Genomic DNA, 24,117 nt, shown 5'->3' with positions numbered 1-24,117 from the left:
TGTTTCGGCCTGACTTTTCTGTTCATTTTAAGCAGCAAAAGTGAGGTGCATGTCTGTGTCCGTGTGTATGGAGCCATTGGGTGCGGTCACTATAGCAACCAGGCTCACACCTGCCTGCTTAACGAGCTCTGCCTGCCACTCTGCCAAAATTCATCTTAAACACTTCTCTTTCAACTGCTGCTGTGTCCACAGTGTTAAAGCCATCATTTTACCCTCAAAACGTCGCCATCGTTGTTCTTTTTCCAACATCTTGTCTTTCAAAGCTCAGAGATGTAAACTTTTTAAACTGTGTGGGTCCAAGTGGAGGGATCACATTTTAGTCATTCAGTGATTCAAAGAATATGACCTTTTAATATTCTTTCAGATGTTTTCTGACTCTAAATGTTCTTTTCTCATTTCTTAGGTTTTTCTAATTTACAATTAAAACATTTTCAGCTTTTTTCCAACTTCTTCTTCTGTGTAACCTTCAGCTTTTAGCAGTTCAGCACTTTTGTTTTCAGGTTAAATTCGGGGTTTTTTTTTTATCTCATTCAAAATTTTTAACTTAAATTCAGTAATTATTTCATTTCAATGCATACATTCAGATTCAAGCATTCACACTGCAGTTTCTTCAGAAAATGCACTTTCTAGTTCTATTTATTACTATCACCGAGATAGAAATCTGGATCATAATCGAAAACATGTGGAAATAAAACCAAGATAACAAGCCTCACCTTTCATGTTTTATTCACATTATTTGAAGCAAAGAACAGCCTAATAGAGCTTCATCAGTCCAACATATTATCCCCCATCCCTGTCGCCCCTGTGGCCACTTTCTCCTCTGTCAGTGGTATAGGGTTAGCATCATTAGGGGCCTCATGATGGAGAGCAGAGACTGCTTTCTCTCCTTTGTGTGCATCTCCCTGGCCTCCCCTCCAGGATGAGGGATTAAAGTAGAAGATGGGAGCTGCTAGAAGGAGCAGTGGGGTCAAAAAAAAAAGAAACACCGCTGAGAAAGAAATCTGCTCAGCAGTAGACATCAATCTGCATGAAGCATGTAGAGAATATTAACAGGATGACGAATGTGTTTTTGTTTTGGTTTTACTAAGTATATCTAGACACGTGCACAAATCCCTCATGCACCACAAAAAATTTATGAAGCACCATGGCAACATCTGTGTGCAAATAATTCAGCATGTGACCACAATAAACCAAAGCTATCAAATCAGCTTCACCTTTAAACTTAGAAACCGCAATTCTGTTTATAAAGCAACAACAATCACCTCAAGGTGCTTTATACTGTAAGATAAAGACCCCACAATAATACAGAAAAACCCCAACAATCAAGTACTTGGTGACAGTGGGAAGGAAAAACTCCCTTTTACCAGGAGGAAACCTCTGGCAGAACAAGCGATGGGACGGGCAGCTATCAGCTGGGCGTAAAATAAATGTTCATGACAGAAAAACTGAATAAACCTTAAGATGGTCAATAAACAAGGCCTGGTTTAGCTTACTGGTGGAGCAGCTGCCCGATTTGTGTTCTTTGCTGTATGTCAAATATCAAATAAAGGCAAAAAAACCCCAAATAATCCTAAATGAAGGTCAATAAGCAAAAAAGTGGTCCTCTTCCTCAGATTTTATATGCCCTGGACGGGCATATAATAAGTGCTATAGATACAGATTAGACAGAAATACAGTACAAAGTAAAAAATGACAGGAACATGGAATAAATTCCCAGATTTATTGGATAGGTGAAATATGCCCTCAATCATTACACATGCTTAAAACTCAATTAGATACCAGATTTTCAGATGTATCTTGGAACGCAGCTCTTCTTCTCCCTGTACTAGTCACAGGCTAGTTGTCCACCAGTGTCACTGCGTTAAGTTGAATTAGCAACAATATACCCTCATTTGGACCCGATATGTAGCGCATGTAAATCACCTCCCGGTACTTTAATCCAGATGTTTTAGTCAGACCCTGACCTCAGTGCATTCTGGTGTTCCATATTTAAATCACTCAGGGGGGCTTTAAACACACCAGCTGAGCCCAGTCCTATGATTGCCATATTTAGTGTGAAACCTGGTCTAAAAACATCCATAATACTCTTTCTTTTGATTGCCTGTTAGCCCATCATCTTGTTATTTAAAACTGGAATGATTACCTCCACCACCCCTTGCCAGGTGGATGAGGGACACCATGTTCCATTTGAAGTGAGAAAGGGTTAAATACAATACTGTTCAAAAGTCTTCAGTCACCATTCGTTTATTCATATTTTGCTAGGAAAATGGAAAATGGGTGTCTTTGTTCAGTTCTCTGTTGAGATAATCTCATTCTGCTTCACTAATGTTGAAGTCTGGGCTCTGGGGAGGCCAATCCATGACTGATCATGTTCTAGTGTGTGTGTGTGTGTGTGTGTGTGTGTGTGTGTTTGTATCCAAGTATAATTCTACTGCACTGACAGTATGTTTGGGATCATTGCAATACTGAAAAAAGAAGCAGCTATCAATCAGCTGCTTTTGAGATGGTATTGTATGGTGGATTTAAATTTGGTGGCACTTTTCTGCATTCATAATTCCATCAGTTGTGATAAAATCCCCTATTTGGCATAGCTCAACCTTTTTTCCCTGTTTCCCTTCTAGCTTCTTGACTGCCGCTCTTCCACTGAGACCCTTTCTGATGAGGTTTCAATGAACAGCGAGAGAGAACAAATCGTGTATTTTTTGTGACAAACTGCTAATAAAAATAGGTAAAATTGGTTCTTTTCTAAGTCCTTGTGTAGACACAAGACTTTTTCATCCCTTGAGTTTGGTGTCTTTTTTTATACTTGAATGATTGAAAATTCCTCTCAAAATAGAAGGACTGAAAATGAGCTTGCATCAGTAGAGGACAGCACTTCTGTGAGTAGTTTGTCTTGTAAAGTGACTCTGTACCAAGGATGCATTAACAGAGCTAGTAATGCATCCACACCCACTTCTTATCATAACAGCACAGCTCCGGAAACACTTCAAGCTAAAACTCATTAAGGCAAATCACTCAGAAGAGCATTAACACTTGATGGGATTATGAGACAGTGGAACAAATGCAAAGGCAGACAACTCAAAGAAGGCTCTTATTTTAGGGTTCTGATCACTTTGTTATGATACAATAGCAGCCAGTGTCTTAATCAAGCCGGTTACTATAGTGACTGTAATCCAGTGTCACTAATTCCAGATGTGTCTCAAGAGGTTTTACCATCTGTTCAGGTTCTTTAACCCGTTTGGATCAGGAAAAAGGAAGAACAAACCTTAAGAAGGCTTATAAACATAATAGCTAATAATTCTATCTAACATCCTTGACTTTTAATGGTTGAGCTTTGTTAATGAATTTGTCAGTTTTACCTGCTCATCTTGGCTCAGGTCATATATTGGGGTTTTTTTAAATACCTTTTTTTCTTTGCAATTACCAAATTTATTAAAAAGCCCTATTTAAACATTCCTGGCAGTGTGGCTAACAACTCTAAAGCAAAAATGCAGGAAGTGTCATGCAGACAGACACGTGCAAGTAATTCCTCTAAAACACATTTTAGCTGAACAACTGCTCAAAGGTTTTAATGGCCGCCAATGTCACTGCCTGCTATCATACTGGTAAATGTCAGGGTAAAAGGTTAAAATGCTGCTTGGCATCAGTTAAACATTAACCATGTTCACCACAGATTGAATGCACTTGGAAAACAATGATGCTTTTCTTACCTCCCAAAATCCCAGACAATCTGAAGTAAGAGCCTTCTGCTGGTGTGATTAGCTGCACCTGAGAGTGTTACATGTAACCTTTATGTAACGGTTCATAAACTGTAACAAGTACCGTAGACACACTTCTACCTTACTACTGCTGAGGATAATACGATGTATTGAAAATGTATAGCTAACACTGTTATTTCTGTTATCTGCTACACAATATCGAACTATTTATTTATCTAGCTAGCATCACTGAATTTTAAGTAGTGATGCAGGTTTCAGCAATTTACTTTTTTTTTTTAAGTTTTCAGTCTAATTTTGCCCTTGTCCTTTACACCTTAAAATATATTGATACCATCTTATAGTCAAGTTTAAACCATTCATGTATGTATTCTGTGTATTGTATATTTTCAACTTTGTGATAAATCTGTCTTAGTACATGGTGCCGTGCCAGCTCTCACACGACAAATCCTGCTGAATGTTTTTAAACAAGTGTTGCTTATCTTCTTTAATCGTGTGTTCAATCTAAATATTACGCTGACTTGCAATATTAAGAGCTTGTGCGTGCGTGTGTATGGGTGAATTCCTCAGAATCTGTTTGCAGTCCCATTTACACCTGAATTTAATTCTAGGTAAGAATTTATTATGTTTAAAGTTAAGATAAATCTCCAAGAAATAAGTGAAGTTAACTGAAATAATCTTTGATCTGATGTGAACGTGTGTGTGTGTGTGTGTGTGTGTGTGTGTGTGTGTGTGTGTGTGTGTGTGTGTGTGTGCATATTTTATTGTGGTGTAAAGCTTTTTAGGGATATGCTCAGGTCCAAAGTACAAAAGCACAAGTTAGTATGAGAGTTCTTATAACACCAGCTACTTCCTTCTTTATATATTTACTAACATTTCCTCATTCTGAGGGAGAGGACAGTGCTGAGGCTGAAGTTGGGGGAAAGAAAGGCTTATCTTTGTACATTTATGGCCTCGTGATCAAAACTCTCATATTCTGGACGCCTAGTCTCAATTCATACCCGTTATCAGAGCCTCATAAGGAAACAAAATCAGAACAAAGCTTTTCCAGGACTCAGCAGTTCGCCCTTGACTAGTGACTGCACTGTAAGACATAAGCTGAGCCAAACCAGGGCAGAAGAAGACGTTGACTTGAGAGACTACTGGACAATGTCAGTGCCCCCCAGAGTTGTCCACAAGAGGAGGGAGACGATCACAGCCCTGCCTCTCTACTACTCCGGACACCTGCTGAAGAAACACAGTAAAGACAAGGTAAGAACGAATATGGGGAATAAACATGAGGAAATGTAAATAATTAAGACCAAACAAACCAAACAAAAGCTGCAAAAGTGTAACAAAAGTAAGGACTTATAATGGAGAATTAGCTTTGTCGGCCTGTTACTAAATCACTTACTGACCGACAGTATTTTAATGCTGTAGGTCAGAGAGTTGGGTCTTACTGCACTGCACTGTAATGTTGGTTGCTGAGTACAAGCTACATATCTGATTATTAATCCGCTAGATTACATAAATTTGTGTAGCATAATCTGATTACTCTTGGACTACTTTAAAAAGTGGAGACAAAGCAAATTTTGTGTTACTCAACATCAAAAAACATAAAAATGTTTTATGTCTGTACTCTTCATGCAGTCATGACTTTCAGCAGACACACAGTGCTGTGGTACACATAAACTATGTAGGACACATTTTTATGAGATTGTTTTATTGGTTATCGAAAAGGTTTTATAACTGTAACATATTTTAATGGCATGAAAAATGTAGAGAAGCAATTTTTGACATTATTATTCAAATGTAATCTGGGCTGACTGTAGTTGTTTCAATCTGACATAAACTGTTACTGCCTTATTGTGGAGAGAGGATTAAATTTACCCACCTTTTATCACCGGTGAGTGAGTAGCTCGGCTCTGACGGTGCATCATATTTTATAATGGTAATCCTACAATAAATATACAAGACATAGAGGTCTGTATATAAATACCTCATCTGTAAATTATCTTACAGCCTTTAGATACGTGTAAATACAATCATGTGACAAAGAGCATTTTTGAAAAAGCTACATCCTTACTGTTTCCACAGGAGTTAAGAGGGTAAGAGGCAGCCATGGGCCGTTAATCAAATGTACTTGATGAACTGATCACCAGCAAGAGTTTTAGCAGTTTGCTAGTCTGGACCATTCTGGTGTGTTTTAAGACAATCTACCCAGGGTCGATGTCTCATCAAGATCAGAAAAATTTCAACAACAACCAAGAGCTACATTTCAGACTCTACAGGCCTCAGTTGGCGTGTTAAATGTTAAAGTTTACACCAGAACAGTTAGAAAAAGACTGAACAAGTAGTGCATTTTTGGAAGGGTTGCCAGCAGAAAGCCTCTGTTCTCACTAAAGCAAACATGGCAGCACAGCTTTGATCCGCAAGGTTGCATCTGAACAAACCACGAGACTTCTGAAACATCGTCCTTTAGACAGATGAGACCAAAGTAGAAATGTTTGGAGATAATGTACAGCAACACGTTTGGAAAAAACAAACACAACATATCAGCACAAACACCTGATACCGATTGCAAACATGGCGGTAAAGGTATCTGCAAAGTTCACAGGCCCTGTGAACTTTGCAGATACTGAGTTGACTGTGAATCTCTCTGTATACTAAATATACAAATGTGAGGCCATCTGTCTGACAGCTAAAACGTGGCAAAAGTGGGTCATGCAACTACACAATGGAGAGCACCAAATCTACTAAAGAATGGCTGAAAAGAGAAAAGAATCAAGGTGCTGCAGTAGCTCAGTCAAAGTCCAGATAGCAACTAGATACCGAATCAGGAAGTGTGCATAGTTTTCCACATGACTGCGTAGCTGGAAAACTGAAACAGGTCAAGTGTAAGTAGTTTAAGTGTGATGCCTGATATGTTCATCAAATGACTTTCAGGATTTCAAGAAATACTATGGAGAGCTCCGTGGGTGTTCGCTGTTTCTGTACAAGGATGACACACAGGATACCGTAAGCAAACACCTATGCTTGTTCACATTGTGCGCTTGACTTAATCACTGAATCATCTTTTGAAAATATGTGGAGTGTTTAATTCCAAGAATTAGGAAGTAGCTTTGAGGGGCAATAAGGAAGTGCTGGGAGCACTGACCTGATTTTTTTCTCAGTATACAGAGAAGTTGGACCTGGACCAGCTGAAGTCGATGGAGTCAGACTCTCCATATCAGAAGAAGGAACCCACTGTGTTCACTCTCAGCCTCAGCACAGAGAAGGTGCAACTTAAGGTCTGTTGTGATAAAACTCACTTCAAATGATCCAATTACATCTAATATCTAATCTTATAATTAATCACTGGATGGATCAATACTATACATCGCACCAGCTTTTTATCAACTGTGTGTGTGTGTGTGTGTGTGTGTGTGTGTGTGTGTGTGTGTGTGTGTGTAGATGGACAGTGCAGACATGGGAGAGGTGTGGAGGGGTTTCATCCTGACTGTGGTCAAGGTGAGCAAACACACGCCGATCTAATTGATTCAGCACAATTATTTCCATTTATACAGGATATTACACACACACAGTGATGTAGACAGTGGTATTTAAATAATGTTCACCTGGTACAGATAAAGTCTGAAGTCCTTCGCATTATTACTGCACAGCAGAAATCGAGACCCAGGCAACATTTTTCTGTTCAGTGATGATGACCCTCAGTTTCTTGTTTGTAGCTGAACGCCTGGTGTTGTCTTTTGTGATTGGATGTGTTGTGCATTCAAAGATGCTCTTCTACCTTAGTTGAAATGAGCCGTCAGGTATATGGTAAAATCCCAAAAGATCAGCAGTTTCTGAAATAATCAGACCTGCCCATTCAGCACCAACAGCAAAGGCCGAGTCACTTAAATCACCTTTTTTCCTTCTCAGTTTGAACTTCACCAGGTTACCTTGACGGTGTCCACATGCCTAAAATGTGCTGAGTTGCTGCCATTTGATTGACTGATTAGATATTGGTGTAAATGAGCAAGGTGCCAGATAAAGTGGCCAGTGAATAAACGTTTATATATTTTTAAAATATATCAGGATATATTTTTGAACATGTTACAGATGATCTGAATGGTACTGAGGTCGAGCTCGTGTTTCCTTGCAGAAGGAGCTTCCCAGTAAGCTGCAGCTGATGCCTGGCCAGGTGTTACAGCTGAAGGAGGTTCTCACTCAGGAAATAAAAAGAAAATCCCCATCGTCACGTCCACCGCTCCCACCTCGACCAGGTTTCCTCTCAGGCCCGCCATCCAAAGACAAATTGAGCTCTGAGATTGCTGAGTAAGCACTGTCTGCTGTTTGTGTAAACACTGATCATTTGTAGGTTCAGAAAATTCTCAGATAGACTTTAAAAAGTGCTTCAAAACAGTTAAAATACAATAAAATAGAAGTGTGCCTCCTTGTTTTTCCTTTGAATCCTGTAGGTGTTTCTTTGATGTGACTCGAAAGGAGGCTGAGAAGATGCTAGAGGAAAACCCAGAGTGTGGAAGCATCATCCTTCGCCCGTCCACCATGCCCAACAACTACGCCTTGACCCTCAGACAAGTGTCATCCAGGTCTGCTAATCTATTCAAACCTCTGATATACACCACTGAATGCAGAATACCTGCTCATAAATGACTATTGAATTTTGACCATTAATCTTTTTGTATTATAAATTTTCTCCTGTACTGACTGATTTCATCAGCACATCAGCTATAAATGTCTTGTTTTATATCTCTTACAATAATATATATTACTGAGTTTTAGAACTATTTTAATATTGTTCCTGCTAATTTCGTAATGTAACGTGAGTTTGAGTGCTTTGAAAGATGCCAACAAACAATTTATTCACCTTATTATTATTATTACTGGTAAGTCTGACACATTGACACAGAGAATGAAGTGTTCACCAGGAACTAACTGGCGATAAAAACAGTATTGAGTGGGACAGACAGAAAGTGGAACGTAATATGAACTTTGCTCAGTGAAAGCCCATTGAGCAAAAACACACTGTGAAGAATTTTGATTTGATTTGATTTGATTTTTATTGATTAGCATTCAAATTCAAATCTCAGTGAAAACAGTGAGAAAAAAAAAACAAAAAACAGTGAAAACAGAACAAAAATCTACCATAAAGAAAGAAAGCATGAGACAAGGCTAATCAAAAGGTATTGGCTGAAGCATTTGCTTATTACGCCAACCCTTTTCACAAAATATCTTTTTGTATGCAGCTCCTGTACACAGGGCTTGAAGAAAATAATAAAACAAAGCAAAAACCAAACAAAACAAACAAACAAACAAACAAAACAAAGAAAAAAAACTTTCCACCTTAGATAAGTAACTACATCAAAGTAAAGAATCAAGAGGTTGTTGTTTTTTTTCTCCTTTTTGTTCTTTTCATTCTTGATATATATATTTTTCTAATACTCTATTTTTAAACATGTTTTTAAACAAGGAAAATGAACTACACCTTTTTAAATCACTGTCATAACTATTCCACAGGTTAACTCCTCTAACAGAAACACATCTCTGCTTTATATTTGTCCTCATCTTGTTTTTCTTAAAGAAATCTGTTCCCTTTAAGTCATATTGACTCTCTCTGACTTTGAACAGCTTCTGAGTACTGGGGCAAAGCAAGTTATTTTGTGCTTTATACATTATCTGTGCCATTTTATATTCAACTAAATCATAAAATTTCAGGGTATTCAGATTAATAAACAAAATGTTAGTTGGTTCTATATAGTTTGATTGGTTTATAATTCTTATAGCTCTTTTTTGTAACTTGAAAATATGAAGAGTGTTCGTTTTATATGCATTACCCCATATCTCCAGACAGTAAGTCATATATGGAAGCAACAGAGAACAATAAAGTGTGTATAATGATTTTTTGTTCAGGACATGCTTTGTTTTATAGAGAATAGCAATGGTTTTTGACATTTTTGTTTTCACGTGGTTTATATGAGACTTCCAACTCAGCTTATCATCAATTATCACTCCAAGAAATTTATTTTCGTACACTCTTTCAATTTCAATTCCATTAACCCTTATTTTAGATACATTTTTCACTTGTCTAGTGCCAAAAATAATCAATTTTGTTTTCTTTATTTTTAATGATAACTTATTTACATCAAACCAGTTTTTTAATATATTTAACTCCTTTTCCGCAAGTTACCTTCAACTGCTTAGATTTTACATTATTGAATTCGACATATTGATATCTTTCATCCAGGTAACTTTTCATCCACTTGTATGCTATCCCTCTTATGCCATATCTCTCTAGTTTATTCATTAATATAGAATGATCAATTGTATCAAACGCCTTTTTTAAGTCTATAAAAACACCAACAGTATATTCCTTATTATCTATTGCATTAGATATCCCTTCAACAAGTTCCATCACTGCCATTGAAGTGGACCTTTTCACTCTAAAGCCATATTGGTTATCACTTAGGAGATTATGCTTCTCAATATATTTATCAAGTCTATTAACAAATAACTTTTCTAAAATTTTTGAGAACTGTGGGAGTAGTGATATTGGCCTATAATTGGTAAACTGACATCTCTCTCCGTTTTTATGGATTGGAATAACTTTTGCTATTTTCATTTGTAATATAACTGTAATATAATCATCACAACGTTTCTTCTGTTTCAGCGGGCCTGTAATGAAGAATTACAGAGTGACCCAAATAAACGCCGGATTTGTCATTGAACTGGAGACACCAGTAAGTCCTTACAGGCTCTCACAGCTTCTCACCAATCAGAATATATTTCAGCTAAAGGACACATTTACACATAAAGTTCCTTCAAAGCCACAGGAGCACAAGTGATTCAAAGAAGAATCATGAGCGTGTAGTGAGTGAAATTAGAGGCGGACAGATCAATCGTGTTGTTAACGATACTGGTTTTGGATCAACACTTTAGTAAGTTGTTTGGAGACATTTACCTGATGGCATTAACACATAATCAAAACACAATGCCGAAACCCGGGATTGAACCAGGGACCTTCAGATCTTCAGTCTGACGCTCTCCCAGCTGAGCTATTTCGGCAACAAACATGTTCAGCAGAAGGACCTATGTGTTCGCCTCACTTGAACAAACCTCAGGCTAGTTTTAAGTCATGATCCATGCCTAGAAACTCACAGGAAAAACAATTAAAATGGGATTAACTTCAGATGAAACCAGATTTTTTTACTGGGGCAACCCACATACACAATTCTGTTCAGGTTCATGGATGTAGAGGAGGACATGCAGAGGGTTGGTGTTGCAGAAAAATACTGTAGTTCACCTTTTCTAAAGATTTATTAATCAGTTAATCAAAGCACAATGCCGAAACCCGGGATTGAACCAGGGACCTTCAGATCTTCAGTCTGACGCTCTCCCAACTGAGCTATTTCGGCACTGGAGTGCCATTATGATGCATGCTCAATCATCCAGGTAAGTAAATCTCCAAAAGTTGATTCTGTTCATCTAGACGTAGCGTTTTGTGGGAGAAATGTTTCATCACTCATCCAAGTGACTTCTTCAGTCTCAGCTGACTGCAGGTTTCCCCAATCTTATAAACAGTACATTTGCATGGTTTCAGTCATTATGTAATGTAATGTTTATAAGATTGGGGAAACCTGCAGTCAGCTAAGACTGAAGAAGTCACTTGGATGAGTGATGAAACGATTCTCCCACAAAACGTCACGTTCATATGAACAGAATCAACTTTTGGAGAGCACTGGAGTATCACCAAGCATCCATGACTTGCACCAAAAAAGGCAAGTGATTCAGTAACTGACATCACCCAGGTGCTGCTGACCAACAGAGTGCCAGTGGAAACTGTACAACTGTTAGCACAAAGACAGAGGAAGAGGAAAAAGGGAAGGCATATGAGGAGGGAGCAAGAGAGAAGGAAAGGCAGGAGTGTACATATGTGCAAATGCATTTCTCTTACTAAACCATTTACTGGTTAAATAAGGGGAAATAAACAGACTTTTCAACAGCATAAGATTAATTGCCAAGAACTACTGTTCCAATAAAGAAATTATTGATCAAACACGAATGTCCTTACTTTCTGTGCCAAGTAATTTTAACTGAGTAAATGACTTGAATTTGGTAGTCATGTGGGAGAGCACCAGACTGAACATCTGCTAAGAGGGCAGTATGTCCTCTCAGGCTTTTTTTTAAACATTTAACCATTTTAGATACAGGTCAGATTTAAAAGGCAGAGGTTGTGGTTCAGTTTTATTAGGCCATTATCATCCTTTCTCTGATTAAATGTATAATGCCAAAACCCAGGATTGAACCAGGGGGCCTTCAGATCTTCAGTCTGACGCTCTCCCAACTAAGCTATTTCGGCAATGCACTACACATGGAGAATGAGAGAGAGCACTGTGACCCGTCACCTGACCAAAACAGTCAAATAATTTCAACATTATCAGTTGTTGATCAAATGATGACCAAAAACTCATATATAAAAGCAAAATGCACTTACAGAAAGGACACAGGATTAATAAATGCTGCAGAAAATCATTATGTGATTTATTGCATAGAGCAATAAAACTGCAGAGCTAATAAAGACTGAAGATCTGAGGGTCCTAGGTTCAAGTCCAGGTTTTGGCAATGTAGTACATTTCTGTGGAGCACAAAGTTCAGATTATTGCCAGTTTGCAAGTCTCAGCAGAACAGTGAAGCTTTACAGTGTTAAACAGGCCGCCTGTAATTATCGTTGTTTTATTATTATTTTATAAGCTGTAGAAGTGTCATAAAATCTGCTGTCTGTAATAGAGGAATGACAGATACTTCTGATAAATCAAAGGGGAGCATCATTAACCGAGTCTATCTTTGGCTTTTTTTTTCACACGTCCTCTGTAGGTGACCGTCAGCTCCCTGAAGGATGTTCTAAAATACTTCATTGAAAAAACTGAGTATCGGCTTTGTCCTTTCATTCCATCTCAGCCCTATGACACTTTGATCGGTGAGAGTACTGCTTTTAAAAATGGTTACAGTGAAGTGGGCAACTCCTAACCACCGATTGTGTTCAATAGAGGCGTCACCAGCTCCCAAGTGCCTCAACACAACCGCACGTGCACCTAAACCACTACCAAAGGCACAAGTGCCCCCTATGCTGCGGTCACAGACCAAAGAGGAGATTCTGCCAAACAAGCCTGATGAGGGAGAATATGTCATTCCTGATGATCCCAATGACTCCAGCCTGAATCTAGGTGAGCAGAGTGAATGTTGATTTAAAAACAAAACAAACAAGCGAACGGGCAGAAATCAAGGCAAATGTAAGAGCAAGTCTAAATGACTTGAATGCTTTTGTTTAAACCAGCTCAGTTGGATGATGAGCTCAGGAGAGCCCTAAAACAACGGAGAGAAAACATCTATGTTTCGACTGATGAGAAAGTCTCCCCTTATGAAACAAAACTGAATGGAAAAACAATGATCTAACACGGCACAGTGGACGACCGAGAAACCGACAGCGTGAAGTAGGGACTGGTGTAACCTGACAAGTATAACGTAAAACTTTTACCTACAGCTCAGAGATCACAATGTTCACGGTGAAAATGGCTAAATTCTGCTTTATTGAAACGAAATTTATACATTTTTCTCCAAGATGGGAGAGTTTGGACCGTTGCTTAAATATTGTGACCAAATGAGCGGACGGTGCTAGATGATCAAAAGGATTTCTGTGTTTATTTCAGTGACCACTAATATCTGCATCCGTCATTGCAATCCAGCTGATGGGTGTCAATAAAAAAGCTGAACATTTCATCCCGTAGTCAGTCCCAAAAACTTTGTAAAAGATTAAATGTTTGTTCAAATCTTTGTACCTGTGGATGGATCCGTATTGGAACTTTTACACTGAGGGTTCACCAAAGTAATCAACCCCCTCGGGAACTTGGATGTTAATGAATGAAAAGTCATGCCCTGGATGTTTAGACTGGGCTGAGGGCGGCCATCAGCGACACCGCTACAGCTAAAGTAATAATACCAGAAGCAGGAGGGTCTGAACATGAGGATGAAACATGTTTGAGAGCCCGAGAATATTTTTAAAAAGCTTGGCCAATGCTAGATAAGATTTTCACATTGCAGAGTTGTAAGATTATCAGTGAAGGTCTTTAATATGTTCTTGATGAAAGATTGTTTACATGTGCAACGTTGCATCACTGTACTCCATTTTTGTATTTTTCATAAGTTTTGTAAGAGTGAGCTTAAACGCCGTCACTGGGGTTGAATATGATTCCAACTCTGCTGAGTGCTTTCTTGCTTTACTGATTGATTGATGACTATTTTCACAATACAAAAGTGATGACTCTGATGTCAAAAATCTCACGTAGGTGAAAACAATCAACTGCCAAAGTAACATGAATAGGTTTTGCAGATTAGCTTTGGTTTTTGTCTCAGCTTCTGCCTGTTATTCATGTTTAAATGTGTAAAAAAAAAAAAAGAGAAAAGAAACAAAAGAAACAAAAGCTTAAAGCACTGTTGTTTATTTCGGATCAATGTATAATTAAATTGTAAATATAGAAAACTGATGTTTCTTCTTATTCTTTATTAATAAATTAAAAACAAACAAACAAAAAAAACCCACAGACACAATCCAGGATCATTGTTATTTTTTTTTATTTTCCACACACAGGAGTAAGCCAACATAAACTTTTGAAATGTTATAGTTTTATAAGTTATTCCATTAAGATTGCACTTTATTTTATTTTTTATCTTTATTGTGGATCATGTTATAGGTTTAAAGTTTAAGGATCATTCATTACTCAGTAAAGACAGCAAGACTGTGAAAAATATTCAATAAAAAAGAAAACCAAACACACTATCCCTTTTCGTCTCACTCCTTCACTATAGTGTTTATTTTTTGTTGTTTTTTAAGAGTAGCGGTCTCTTCCTGTTTCACATTTCTTATATTCAGGTCCTTTACACTCTGTTGTAGCAGCCTTCGTGTGAGAAATACAAATAAAATGTCTGTAATAAGTTAACATCTCAGGATTTAAAAAATAAAACAGAATAAATAAGATGATTGTTCCCTAATGTAGACCTGCCTCCGCCTGCCCTTGTCGGTGTTACATTACTTTTCGGTGAGTGACAGCTGCAGGATCCTCTCCAGCTCCTCCTCCTCCTCCTTACGCTTCCTGTAGCAAAATAAGAAGTTCATCTGTCAGAACACTGACAGCATCATCACTTTAAGATGACTTTCTTCACAGGTTTAAGGCATCTGAAAAGCTGTTCGGATCGTGTTATAAGTGTAATCTGAAGGTGAAGTGTCTTGCCCAAGGACACAACGACCGAGACTGTCCGAGCCAGGGCTCGAACCGGCAAACTTCCGGTTACAAGACGAACTGCCAACTCTTTAAGCCACGATCGCCCGATAGTGTGTTAAAGTAGTGTTAAATGTAAAGTGGTGTATTTGATATCCCCGTGTAGGTGTTCCTGCATCGTCTTAACCCTTCAAAGCATGAATCACAAAATAATTGTCAGAAAATTCCAATTTTTTAACAATAGAGTATTTGGTGAATCTTCTGATGAAATTTAAAAAACATGAAATATTAATTTGCATATATGAGTGTGGCGTGGGTGTGGTCCTTGGCCAGCTGCAGAGGAGGCGTGACGCAGTGAGCTCCCGGGGCGGCGCAGGGGCGGGGTGAACAGGTGTGCTGGGATCTGACAGTGATTGTGTCTTTTTATGTGTTGGCAGTGACAGACGGAGAAGGAGGTGACAGCAGAGAAAGAGAGCGCGGAGTATATGTGTCCAGTACAACCCCGAGCTAATAAAAAGTTCTGCACTGTCAAAGTCGCTCCGGCTGGTATTTCTTGGGTCCACCGTTACAATGAGTTAAAATTTGTATCATATTTTATAATATTTTTTGCAATTTATTCCATACAAATATCTCCTGCAGTTTATTTGGGTTTTTCAGGGGGTGGGGTTAGGGAAGGGAGATCACACTTGTGATGTAATCTCAAAAACTCACTTAACAAATATGATTTGGCTTTAAAGGGATCAAGCACATTGTTGTGATGTCATAGCTTTGCAATGTGGGAGTGGGGGGTTTGTTTATATTAAGTTTTCCTCCACAACAAACAGTAAACATTTTAACTCTTTTCTTTAATCAGTTTGTACAAAAGAACATTATCAACTTAGGTTTGCCATTAGCCAAATTTAGGTTACTCGTGTTTTAAAAGCATTAACTTCTTGGCTAATGCTGACTGAATGCTCCCTGGCCATTTGCGATGCTGATCCTGGAGCAACATTAGTATTGATGATGCAGGAACAACACCAACACACCAAAAGATTGAACAAATGTGGCTTGTTTGGAAGGACTGAAAGAAGAAAGCCTCCTCTCTCTAAAAAGCACATGGCAGTACAGCTTGGGTTTGCAAAGCTGCATCTGAACAAAGACTTTTGGAACAATGTCCTTTGGACAGACGAGTGGTGATGATCTGGGCTTGCTTTGCAGTCACAGGGCCAGGGCACCTTGTTGTCATTGAGTGGACTATGAACTCCTCTGTATACCAAAGTATTCTAGAGTCAAATGTGAGGCCATCTGTCACAACAGAATGGCTGACTCAACCTGATTGAAATGCTGTGGTAGGGCATTAAGAGAAACCCTGCGAACCTCGATGAACTGAAGCAATGCCGTAAAGAAGCGTGACGTGAGAGACTGATGTAGAAAATAATTAAGTCAAGTTATTTATACTGAAAGGTGTTTCTACAAGCTTCTCAATCACATGGTGTACTCCGTTTCTCACAGGACCATAGCTGAAAAAAAAGTTGTCAATCTAAGAAAACTGCACAGTTCTTGCTGAAGCGCGCATGAATTATGAAAATCAAGAAATTTACTAATAAAAATGAATTTTTTGTTGAACAGGTGAATGTATTTAATCAGGTTACCACCCAAACGAAAGGCACCAAAAGCAACGTGACTTCACACCGAATTTGCAGCTCATTACCATCTGACACAAAGGAGGATGGAAGAGTAACTCACTGCTAAATGTGCATTAACTCACCAGAGATGACTGAGGATGACCGACTGAAAACAATACACGAGTCTGAGTCGTTGTGAGTCCTAATCTGGGTCAGAATTTTTTAATTTTCACCTTTATTTCATAAAATTGTGTCCGTAGAAGTTCACAAGACTGCAGAATGAGAAGTGACCCCCCACAGCCCCCCACTGTTTTGCTCATTCAGTGGACTGAACCTTTCACTTCGGGCATTTAGCATCTGCTGAAATCCCTCGTGCTTCATAAAGACACTTTTAAACTGCCTGTATAGCTAGTAGTTTGCAGGTTCAATCGGGCCTCTTTGACAGCAGCTGAACTATGAGCCGCCATTAACACCAGAAATAATTAGACCGCTACAGCTGAAGGCTGATATAGTTATAATAACATCAGATAAACTACTTTGCTATTTGGCTATGATAGCGCTGGGTAGCATTAATGGGGTGCTGACAAGCAGTATTTTATCCCTCATTATCTTCCTCTCCTTTTTTTCATATTTTATTTTTCAAGCTTAAAACATTTTTAATGTTTCCAGCCACGTGAGAGCAAGGAAACTTGTCTGCAGTGTCCCCCGCCTCTAGCCCAGTGACAGATGGATAACCCTGAATTAGATACGTGGTTATGAAAAAGGGTGGTTAGATGAATGGATGAATCCATCTGAATCCAACTGCTTCCCTAAGCAGGGAATAATTTGTCAGCATCATTTGTTTTTTGAGAGATTTTTGACACCTAAAGTGTCACAGTTGTTGTTTGTCACACCATGCTGCCAAAATATGAGTTTGAGATGAAAGAGCAGAGGGCGGCACTCTCTGTGTGCACACTCCATTAAATTAAAACAAAAATAAAAAAGATGACTAATACTTTGTAAGCTCTACAAATTCTAGCAGGTGTGAGAGGTTTTTTGTTTGTTTGTTGTCGTTTCTTCCTTCTGTCTAACAATTATAGGTCATATAAACCCACAATTTCAGAAATGACTCATTTCCTCATCCATCTCGTCTCCACTCCCACCTGTCTATCTCCTCCTGCTCCCTGCAGGACAGCTCCATGGCAATCCGCAGCTGCTCGTCGAAGCTGGTCGCCACACCGTAGTGTGCGGATAAGCGCGGATCGGTCACTGTGCTGTAGGAGAGCGGGGAGTTGGCGGTGGGGTCCAACGGAGAGACAGAAGAGGGCTGGCTGGGGTCGGCCATCTCCTCTCCCTCTCTGCTGGCCAGTGAGATGGACAGAGACTCCTGGATCGCCCTGAGATGGGAGAGAAATGAGGACACCGTTAAATAACGACGGGTCTCTTAACAGGAGACTTTTCAAGCTGCGCTTCATTACAGGATAAATTTAAGCTGGTGCTCTCAGGAGAAGGTGGGAAGAAAAAGCTCATCACTGAACTCTATTTAGAAATGTGTAATTAAGTCACTTCACAAGCCAGGGATTTCCCTACATAACAACAAGGAAGATAAGTTAAAACTGTCTGATTTTTCTTTACAGTAACAACTACAAGAGAGTTTGTGAGGTCATAACCTTTTAACCAGACATGTCAAAAGGTGAGTGAAAAGTATATGATCAGTGCCATTTGTTTCCATTGTGAAGAGGAGGAGCACTGGCAAGAAAAAGAGCCTGTTAAATTTGGTTGCAGAGGTGTTATCACTTTCTTAGAAAGTGTAAGTATTAAAGTTTAATACCAGAGAAAACATATGGAGGATATCTACCTGCATGTCCTCATATCTCTGGCTGTTTTCTGAAGCTTTCATTCAGGCATAAAACCTTTAACTAGTGTGAGCAGCGTGAAAGTGTCCGTGAACTGAAGCTGGGCCTGGCAGCTGATCAGTGTTGCATACGATTTAGACAGACTGACTGAGATAGCAGACGTTTAGTCTCATCATTTCATTTGCAGAACAAACAAAAGTCAGAATGTCCAGCCAACAGTCCACGGACCAGTCATTAACATGTGTTGCATAGATGAGTGACTCAGCTACCAGGTTTATGCTCCTCTCTGTCAAACACGACAATCTGGAAACAGTCCTTAGGTGTGTTGTGTGCCATCTCAGAACGTTTGAAGTAATTATTAAGGACATGGCCAGTTTAAGAAAAGAAGATGGGTAAAGCCTGAGGATAAGCTCACCTCTCCAGCTGAGAGTCTTCCTCGTACAGGGGAGACTGTGGCACCGGACGGCTGTTGGTGAGGGCCTCCCAGATGGTCACCTGAAAACCAGACACAAGGGTTACACCTGGCTTTAGATTTAAGGACAACCTACACAGAGACTGTGCTGAGCTTTTAAATAATTCACAGTGGAATGAGTTTGAGATGATAAAAACACTGTAACAGTATTATGACCCGAGACCCTTTGTTTTTTAAAAGGTGCTGTAAAACGTCACATGAGAAGGGCAAATTAATAAACTGAGAGAAAATTTTAAAAAAAACCCAGAAAAGTCTTGAAAGGAAAAGAAGAACAAGGCTCTGTGACCCAGAAGGGGATTTGTTCTGACCTGGTCGCTCTCTGTGCCGGCGTCCAGCAGGCTCTGCTGAATGGCAAACTGCAGCAGGTTGTCATCCTCGTCCCTCATTGGCTCGCTGCGGCCCGGACCGAGAGTGGTGTAGTCGGGAGGGGGCTCAAACACTGAGGGGTCCACCTCACAGTGGAAGGGAGGAGTGGCCTGACCTGTGATATGAGAAAGTACATGATAATAACAATGATAATGATTACATGTCAATTTAAAGTCATGTAAAGGTATCAGGTACCACTAAATGTTAGGTCAGTAGTTACCAGCTTCTCCGGGGCTCTCTGGTTTGTGAACCGTCACAGAACTGACCGGCTCGTCACAGCCGCACAGGTTGCTGAACGTCACTCTGGCATTCAACACATGAAACAGAGGAATCTCTGAAAGGCAGACGGAGAGTTCAGTCAGACATGAGATGTGGTGGCCAGCAAGGACTTAAACAAAAACATATAAATAAAACTCCTTCCAAACCCACAAAAGGTGATTGGAGGCTCAGAGGTGATTGCATTTCTGGGATCTTCAATATATTTAATATAATTATATACTTCATATAAGCTAGGATTGCACACCCTAAACAAGACAGTTGCCATTTGGATTTAACCAGTTTTGACCGATGATTTGATACATGTGATTTTTACACCCTGGTAAACATAGAAACTAAAGTCTTTGCTCTCTCCTCTTTCATTTATACAGGTGCTTGCTCTTGTTATTGCAAAATAACTACCGTGAGATAATGTCAAGTTGGCAAACTTTCAAAAAGTCTCAAATAGTGCCACTAACAACATATATCTTTAACCACACTCACCTATCTTGACAGGGAAGCCTGGTGGCAGGCGGAGGGTGATGAAGTCACGCAGCTTGGCAAAGTGGGCGTTCGAAATGGCCATGAGGTCTATGATGGGTGTCACTTGCTCGGCCAGGGACAGAGGGTGAGACTCGCTCAACCACAGCGTTGCTTTAAACCTAGAATGGAGGCAGAACAACAAAAAGAGAAATAAGGGTGGTGATGAACATCTGTGCATGGATTTGCGTTGTGTATCTTACCTCTGAACTTTGCTGGTAAGCTCAATGGGGCGTCCAATGTCGCGGCCGTTCAAGTTGAACTCCGGGTTGAAGTATTCCTCAGCTGTGATGGCTGTGGGGTTGTGAGGACTGGCGCACTGGGACACGTTGCTCTAAGAGAAATATGGAAAGGGAGCAGTAAGTAACAGTGTTCATTAAAGGAGGCTGAAAGCAGTGTAGGTGGTGTGTGTGTAGATGTTAATGCACGGGCGCTGCTGAGACTTACCCCATTGTGAGCTGTGTGCTGTTCAGCAATCCCCAGGAAAGACTGCAGAGGAGTCTTTGAGCCTGAGTAGGAAGACAAAAAGGAATAAAAAGAGATCACTATAAAAGTGCTACAAAAATCCATTAAAATTTACTCTGTATGGTCTGTTTAAAGTGGACTGTAAATTTCCAGCCCCATATTTTTATTCCAGCACTTTATTAGAGCAGCTCTGCAAGACCCATAGTTCAAAATAGTCCTTATTTATCTTTTACTGTGCCTATGGACTGATGATCTATCTGACATGGAGCATTCTGAGCAGTTAGATGCTTCGGTTTCAATCTCAGAGGGATTACTCATACTTATTATTTAAAACCTTGACCACGTTTAACATGAACATTCACACTTGTAGCAGTGTATATATGACCAGAAACAAGTAAAAGCATAATAAGTCCACTTAAGGAAAGTATCCATGAAGAGCTAATTTTCTAATACAATCAACATTTTATTACAATAAATTGGTGAAAAATCACATTTTTCAGTCTCCACGATCTGTTCAAGATACACACCTCAGTTATGAGGTGTATCTGTGTGTATCCGTTGTTACCTTTGCTTCTCGACTTGTCCTGGTCTGACAGATGTTCTGTCCTTGAACGAGTCACCAGCTCCACATTGGTAGCGCTGTAAACCTATACACAACAACGCACAAAGGAAAAGCACCCGTGAGCATTTTAGTTTGCTTTCAGTCAGGAGTATGAGTGTCTGCCTGTCTAAATTCAAAAGCACAGTTTGAAATAAATAATTAAATACATCTAAAACTAAATGGGCTCACTCGCACTTACCTTAGCTTCATACCCACTGACGACCTCGCTCTTCTCAGAGCGCCAGCCCCAGATTCCAGACTTGTTCCTAAACACACAATGACAAATTAAGTACTCATTGTGCTAATATAATATATATATTTCTACATGACTAACTGTGAGGATGCACTCAGAGTTTATGCACGGAAACATGAAAAATGAGATGTGTAGAAATAATTTAAGAATTCTGCGTATATGTATACAGTATGTTACCGCTCAAATGCAATATTGCGAGTGTTGAGGTGCGTGGAGACAATAGGCGATGTGAGTCTCTGGGCTGTGTTCTCTTGAGATGGCTGCATTGCTGCCAGGAGCGAAGGCGCATCACGAGGGGACAACACAAGCGGCTCTGTGTACACGACCTGCTTCTCATGGTCCACCTCCATGACCACTGCCCCATCGTCTGAGAAGAGACGGACAGATAGCACAAACAGCTAGGCTGTGTAATCAGGGTGCATACAAAACTCAATCAAGATACAGGTGCAAGAGGAAAATGACAATAATTCTGACAGAATGAAAGCCATCACAAAGCTAGAAGAACAGAATTGCTTTTTAGTCTTTCAGGGATGGCCTACATCAGCTCAGAATCTATCTATGTTAGTTTCTAAGTTAAAAGGCTTGCATGCTATTGTGGCCTAAGGTGCAAAAAGCGCATACCTCCACCCTTGAAGATATAGCTGCGTCGTCCTTTCAGCCAAGTCATGTGTTCAAAACCCAGGAGTGTGGTGTCCACACGGAGGCAAGAGCCACTCTTCCACACCCGGTAGACATCACTGGGGCACACTTTTGACACCAAGGGCACTGAGATGGAAGTTGAAGAAGATGAGATGCAGTTACAGTGAAGTAGCACTAGAAACAATTTGAATACCTAATGAATAAAAAGCTGGCTGACAATAAAGCTGACAATTTTTGTCTGAATTTATTAACTATCAATGAGAGAATCATATATGCTATAATCTGGTTGGTAGTGATACTCTAATTTTAATCCGCTGAACAACATCTGTTTGCGGCTGTTGTGGGAGCTGTCCAGCTAGTTGTGGTGCTGAAACTGACCTCTGTGGATATGCATTAATGAGCCACACTCACCCCAACTGGTAAACTCCCATTTCATCTCCACATAAAAGTCTCGTGCCTGGAAGACACAGAAGACACTCTTAGATCTTCTCAAGTCGTCTACCGTTTATGCCTTCAGATTCAATACAGCTCAAGAGCTGCTAAAAACATACACTGACACATCAGACTTAAATTCTTCCCCATCAACCTTCAACCAGGCACCAAGGAATTGATGAGGGTTGTCTCAGTTCAACGGGTCAGGTGTAAAACCCAAGAGATTACATTTGTGCAACCAGATGGATCTACCTGTCTTAGTTTGCTGAGCAGCTCGGGAATGCCCGCCAGTCTCTCAGTGGCACGCTTGAAGTCTCTGTACTGAAGCACCAGCTGTACAAGCTCAGGGTCCCCCGTGCTCACTGCCTCCTGCAAGACTGAAACATGCATTTATTTACAGAGGGTGTTTCTCTTTCCCTCAGTAGCCTGAGGGTAGGAAACAGAGAAGCAGCAGAGCACTCACTGGTCCAGCCCTGTGCGTTGCAATGTGTAGGGTCTGCAGAGTGCCTGAGCAGCACCCGGGTTGACTCCAGGTGGCCCAGACACACAGCAAGCTCCAGCGGGGTGCGCCCTCTCGGATCCAAGCGCTCCAGATCCTGCTGCAAAACCAAACACACAAGCAGCAGCAGCATGAGCGCAATGCAGTTCGACATGCCAAAAAAAAAACCCCATCATCAATCACCAGCTCCAAAAAACAAAATCAAGTCTTACCTCTTTCTTCTGTAGCTCTCGATCCAGCTCCAGGTACTGATTGTTCCAAACCAGATAATGCAAAGGAAACGCTTCTTGAGCCATGTTTGACAACCGTTTGAGAGTTAATCAGCAGGAAAGCTACGACTTCTGCAGCGACACCACAGCAGACGGGTGCTGCGCTGATCGGCACCGCTGCTTAGCTAGCTAGCCTCGTTTACAGCAGGGAATTGTAAACTCTGAATGCAAGAGGTGTGTCACCAAGGGGGAAAAACCCTTCCACTCACTAAATATACCAAAGTTGCTAGCGTTAGTCAGCAACTAAACGACTACTGTACCTGCCTATGGAAATTAGTGGGCTGAGTTAGCTAGGCTAACTCAGCCCACTAATTTGTTGTAGTTAACGTTAACTAGCAGCTAGCTGGGCTAACGTTAGCTAACTGGCTAATAACATCATTTCCCTCTCGTTTTGGCGCCTGTGTTCCATTATTCGTAACTGAAGAGAGCCTAAAATGCGCCTCAGTGTCCGCTCATTTTTTCCACAGTGTCCTTAAAGTAGTAAAATAGCGGGTGAAATTGCCGGCTGATGGAGTTAGCTAGCTTCTCCCCCGCTGCTGCTACTGCAACCATTCCCCCCTTTCTTATCGCAGGGCTGTCTAAATAACACAAGACACGGCCTTTACTCCGCTTTCACATCCAGGTCCCTCGAGTTGGGGCATCCGAGATGATGCTGGTGACAGTTGATGTCGGGACGGCACTCGTTTCCTGCCAAGCAAACGCCTAATAAAGGCGATTACATCTGTCAGTCTGCTGCGATCCGGTACAAATATTCCTGTGTATTTACAGCCGCAGCGGCAGTTTTCTTTATTATTTATTTATCTAGGCGTCGCTTTATTTCCAGGTTATTGAGAGATGCTGGGTGGAGCCACCGAGGAGTGGATAGATGGTATAAACAGGAAAATACTAGTGATGTAATTGCAGTGCATCTTCCCCACTT

General features: G+C 40.3%; 2 protein-coding genes and 2 non-coding genes across 5 annotated transcripts; 1 reads left to right on the top strand and 3 right to left on the bottom strand.

Moving 5' to 3' along the window:
* The first annotated feature begins 4,552 nt into the window (after nucleotides 1-4,552).
* LOC146582381 (signal-transducing adaptor protein 1-like) lies at nucleotides 4,553-15,515 on the top strand. Of its 2 annotated transcripts, none has more exons than XM_085296182.1 (10): nucleotides 4,553-4,967; nucleotides 6,642-6,713; nucleotides 6,869-6,985; nucleotides 7,149-7,205; nucleotides 7,840-8,012; nucleotides 8,156-8,287; nucleotides 10,366-10,435; nucleotides 12,570-12,672; nucleotides 12,743-12,919; nucleotides 15,406-15,515. In XM_085296182.1, exons 1-10 carry the CDS (start codon nucleotides 4,866-4,868, stop codon nucleotides 15,477-15,479), a joined length of 1,077 nt encoding a protein of 358 aa, XP_085152308.1. In that variant the 5' UTR covers nucleotides 4,553-4,865; the 3' UTR covers nucleotides 15,480-15,515. The 2 variants fall into 2 exon arrangements, with proteins under 2 accessions (XP_085152308.1, XP_085152299.1); XM_085296173.1 differs by lacking the exon at nucleotides 15,406-15,515 and adding an exon at nucleotides 13,030-14,130 and having other exon boundaries at nucleotides 4,558-4,967.
* On the bottom strand, nucleotides 10,688-10,760 carry trnaf-gaa (transfer RNA phenylalanine (anticodon GAA)). Its single transcript has one exon. It is a non-coding gene; the product is annotated as a tRNA-Phe (tRNA).
* Nucleotides 11,038-11,110, bottom strand: trnaf-gaa (transfer RNA phenylalanine (anticodon GAA)). Its single transcript has one exon. It is a non-coding gene; the product is annotated as a tRNA-Phe (tRNA).
* ankrd13d (ankyrin repeat domain 13 family, member D) lies at nucleotides 14,308-24,030 on the bottom strand. Its single transcript, XM_085296159.1, has 16 exons — nucleotides 23,142-24,030; nucleotides 22,894-23,029; nucleotides 22,683-22,807; nucleotides 22,410-22,455; nucleotides 21,981-22,124; nucleotides 21,537-21,726; nucleotides 21,306-21,372; nucleotides 21,071-21,152; nucleotides 20,488-20,549; nucleotides 20,244-20,374; nucleotides 20,005-20,162; nucleotides 19,466-19,579; nucleotides 19,188-19,360; nucleotides 18,823-18,902; nucleotides 17,715-17,948; nucleotides 14,308-14,842 (listed from the first exon to the last, which is right to left on the bottom strand). Exons 1-16 carry the CDS (start codon nucleotides 23,223-23,225, stop codon nucleotides 14,779-14,781), a joined length of 1,890 nt encoding a protein of 629 aa, XP_085152285.1. The 5' UTR covers nucleotides 23,226-24,030; the 3' UTR covers nucleotides 14,308-14,778.
* Nucleotides 24,031-24,117: the final 87 nt, after the last annotated feature.

This window comes from Mchenga conophoros, linkage group LG2 (genome assembly GCF_057382185.1).
Source record: "Mchenga conophoros isolate Kocher_MC1m ecotype Shallow Benthic linkage group LG2, M_conophoros_male_GT1.1, whole genome shotgun sequence".
Classification (NCBI taxonomy): domain Eukaryota; kingdom Metazoa; phylum Chordata; class Actinopteri; order Cichliformes; family Cichlidae; genus Mchenga; species Mchenga conophoros.
Note: the sequence above shows the minus strand (reverse complement) of the source record. Positions and strands in the feature narration are given on the sequence as shown.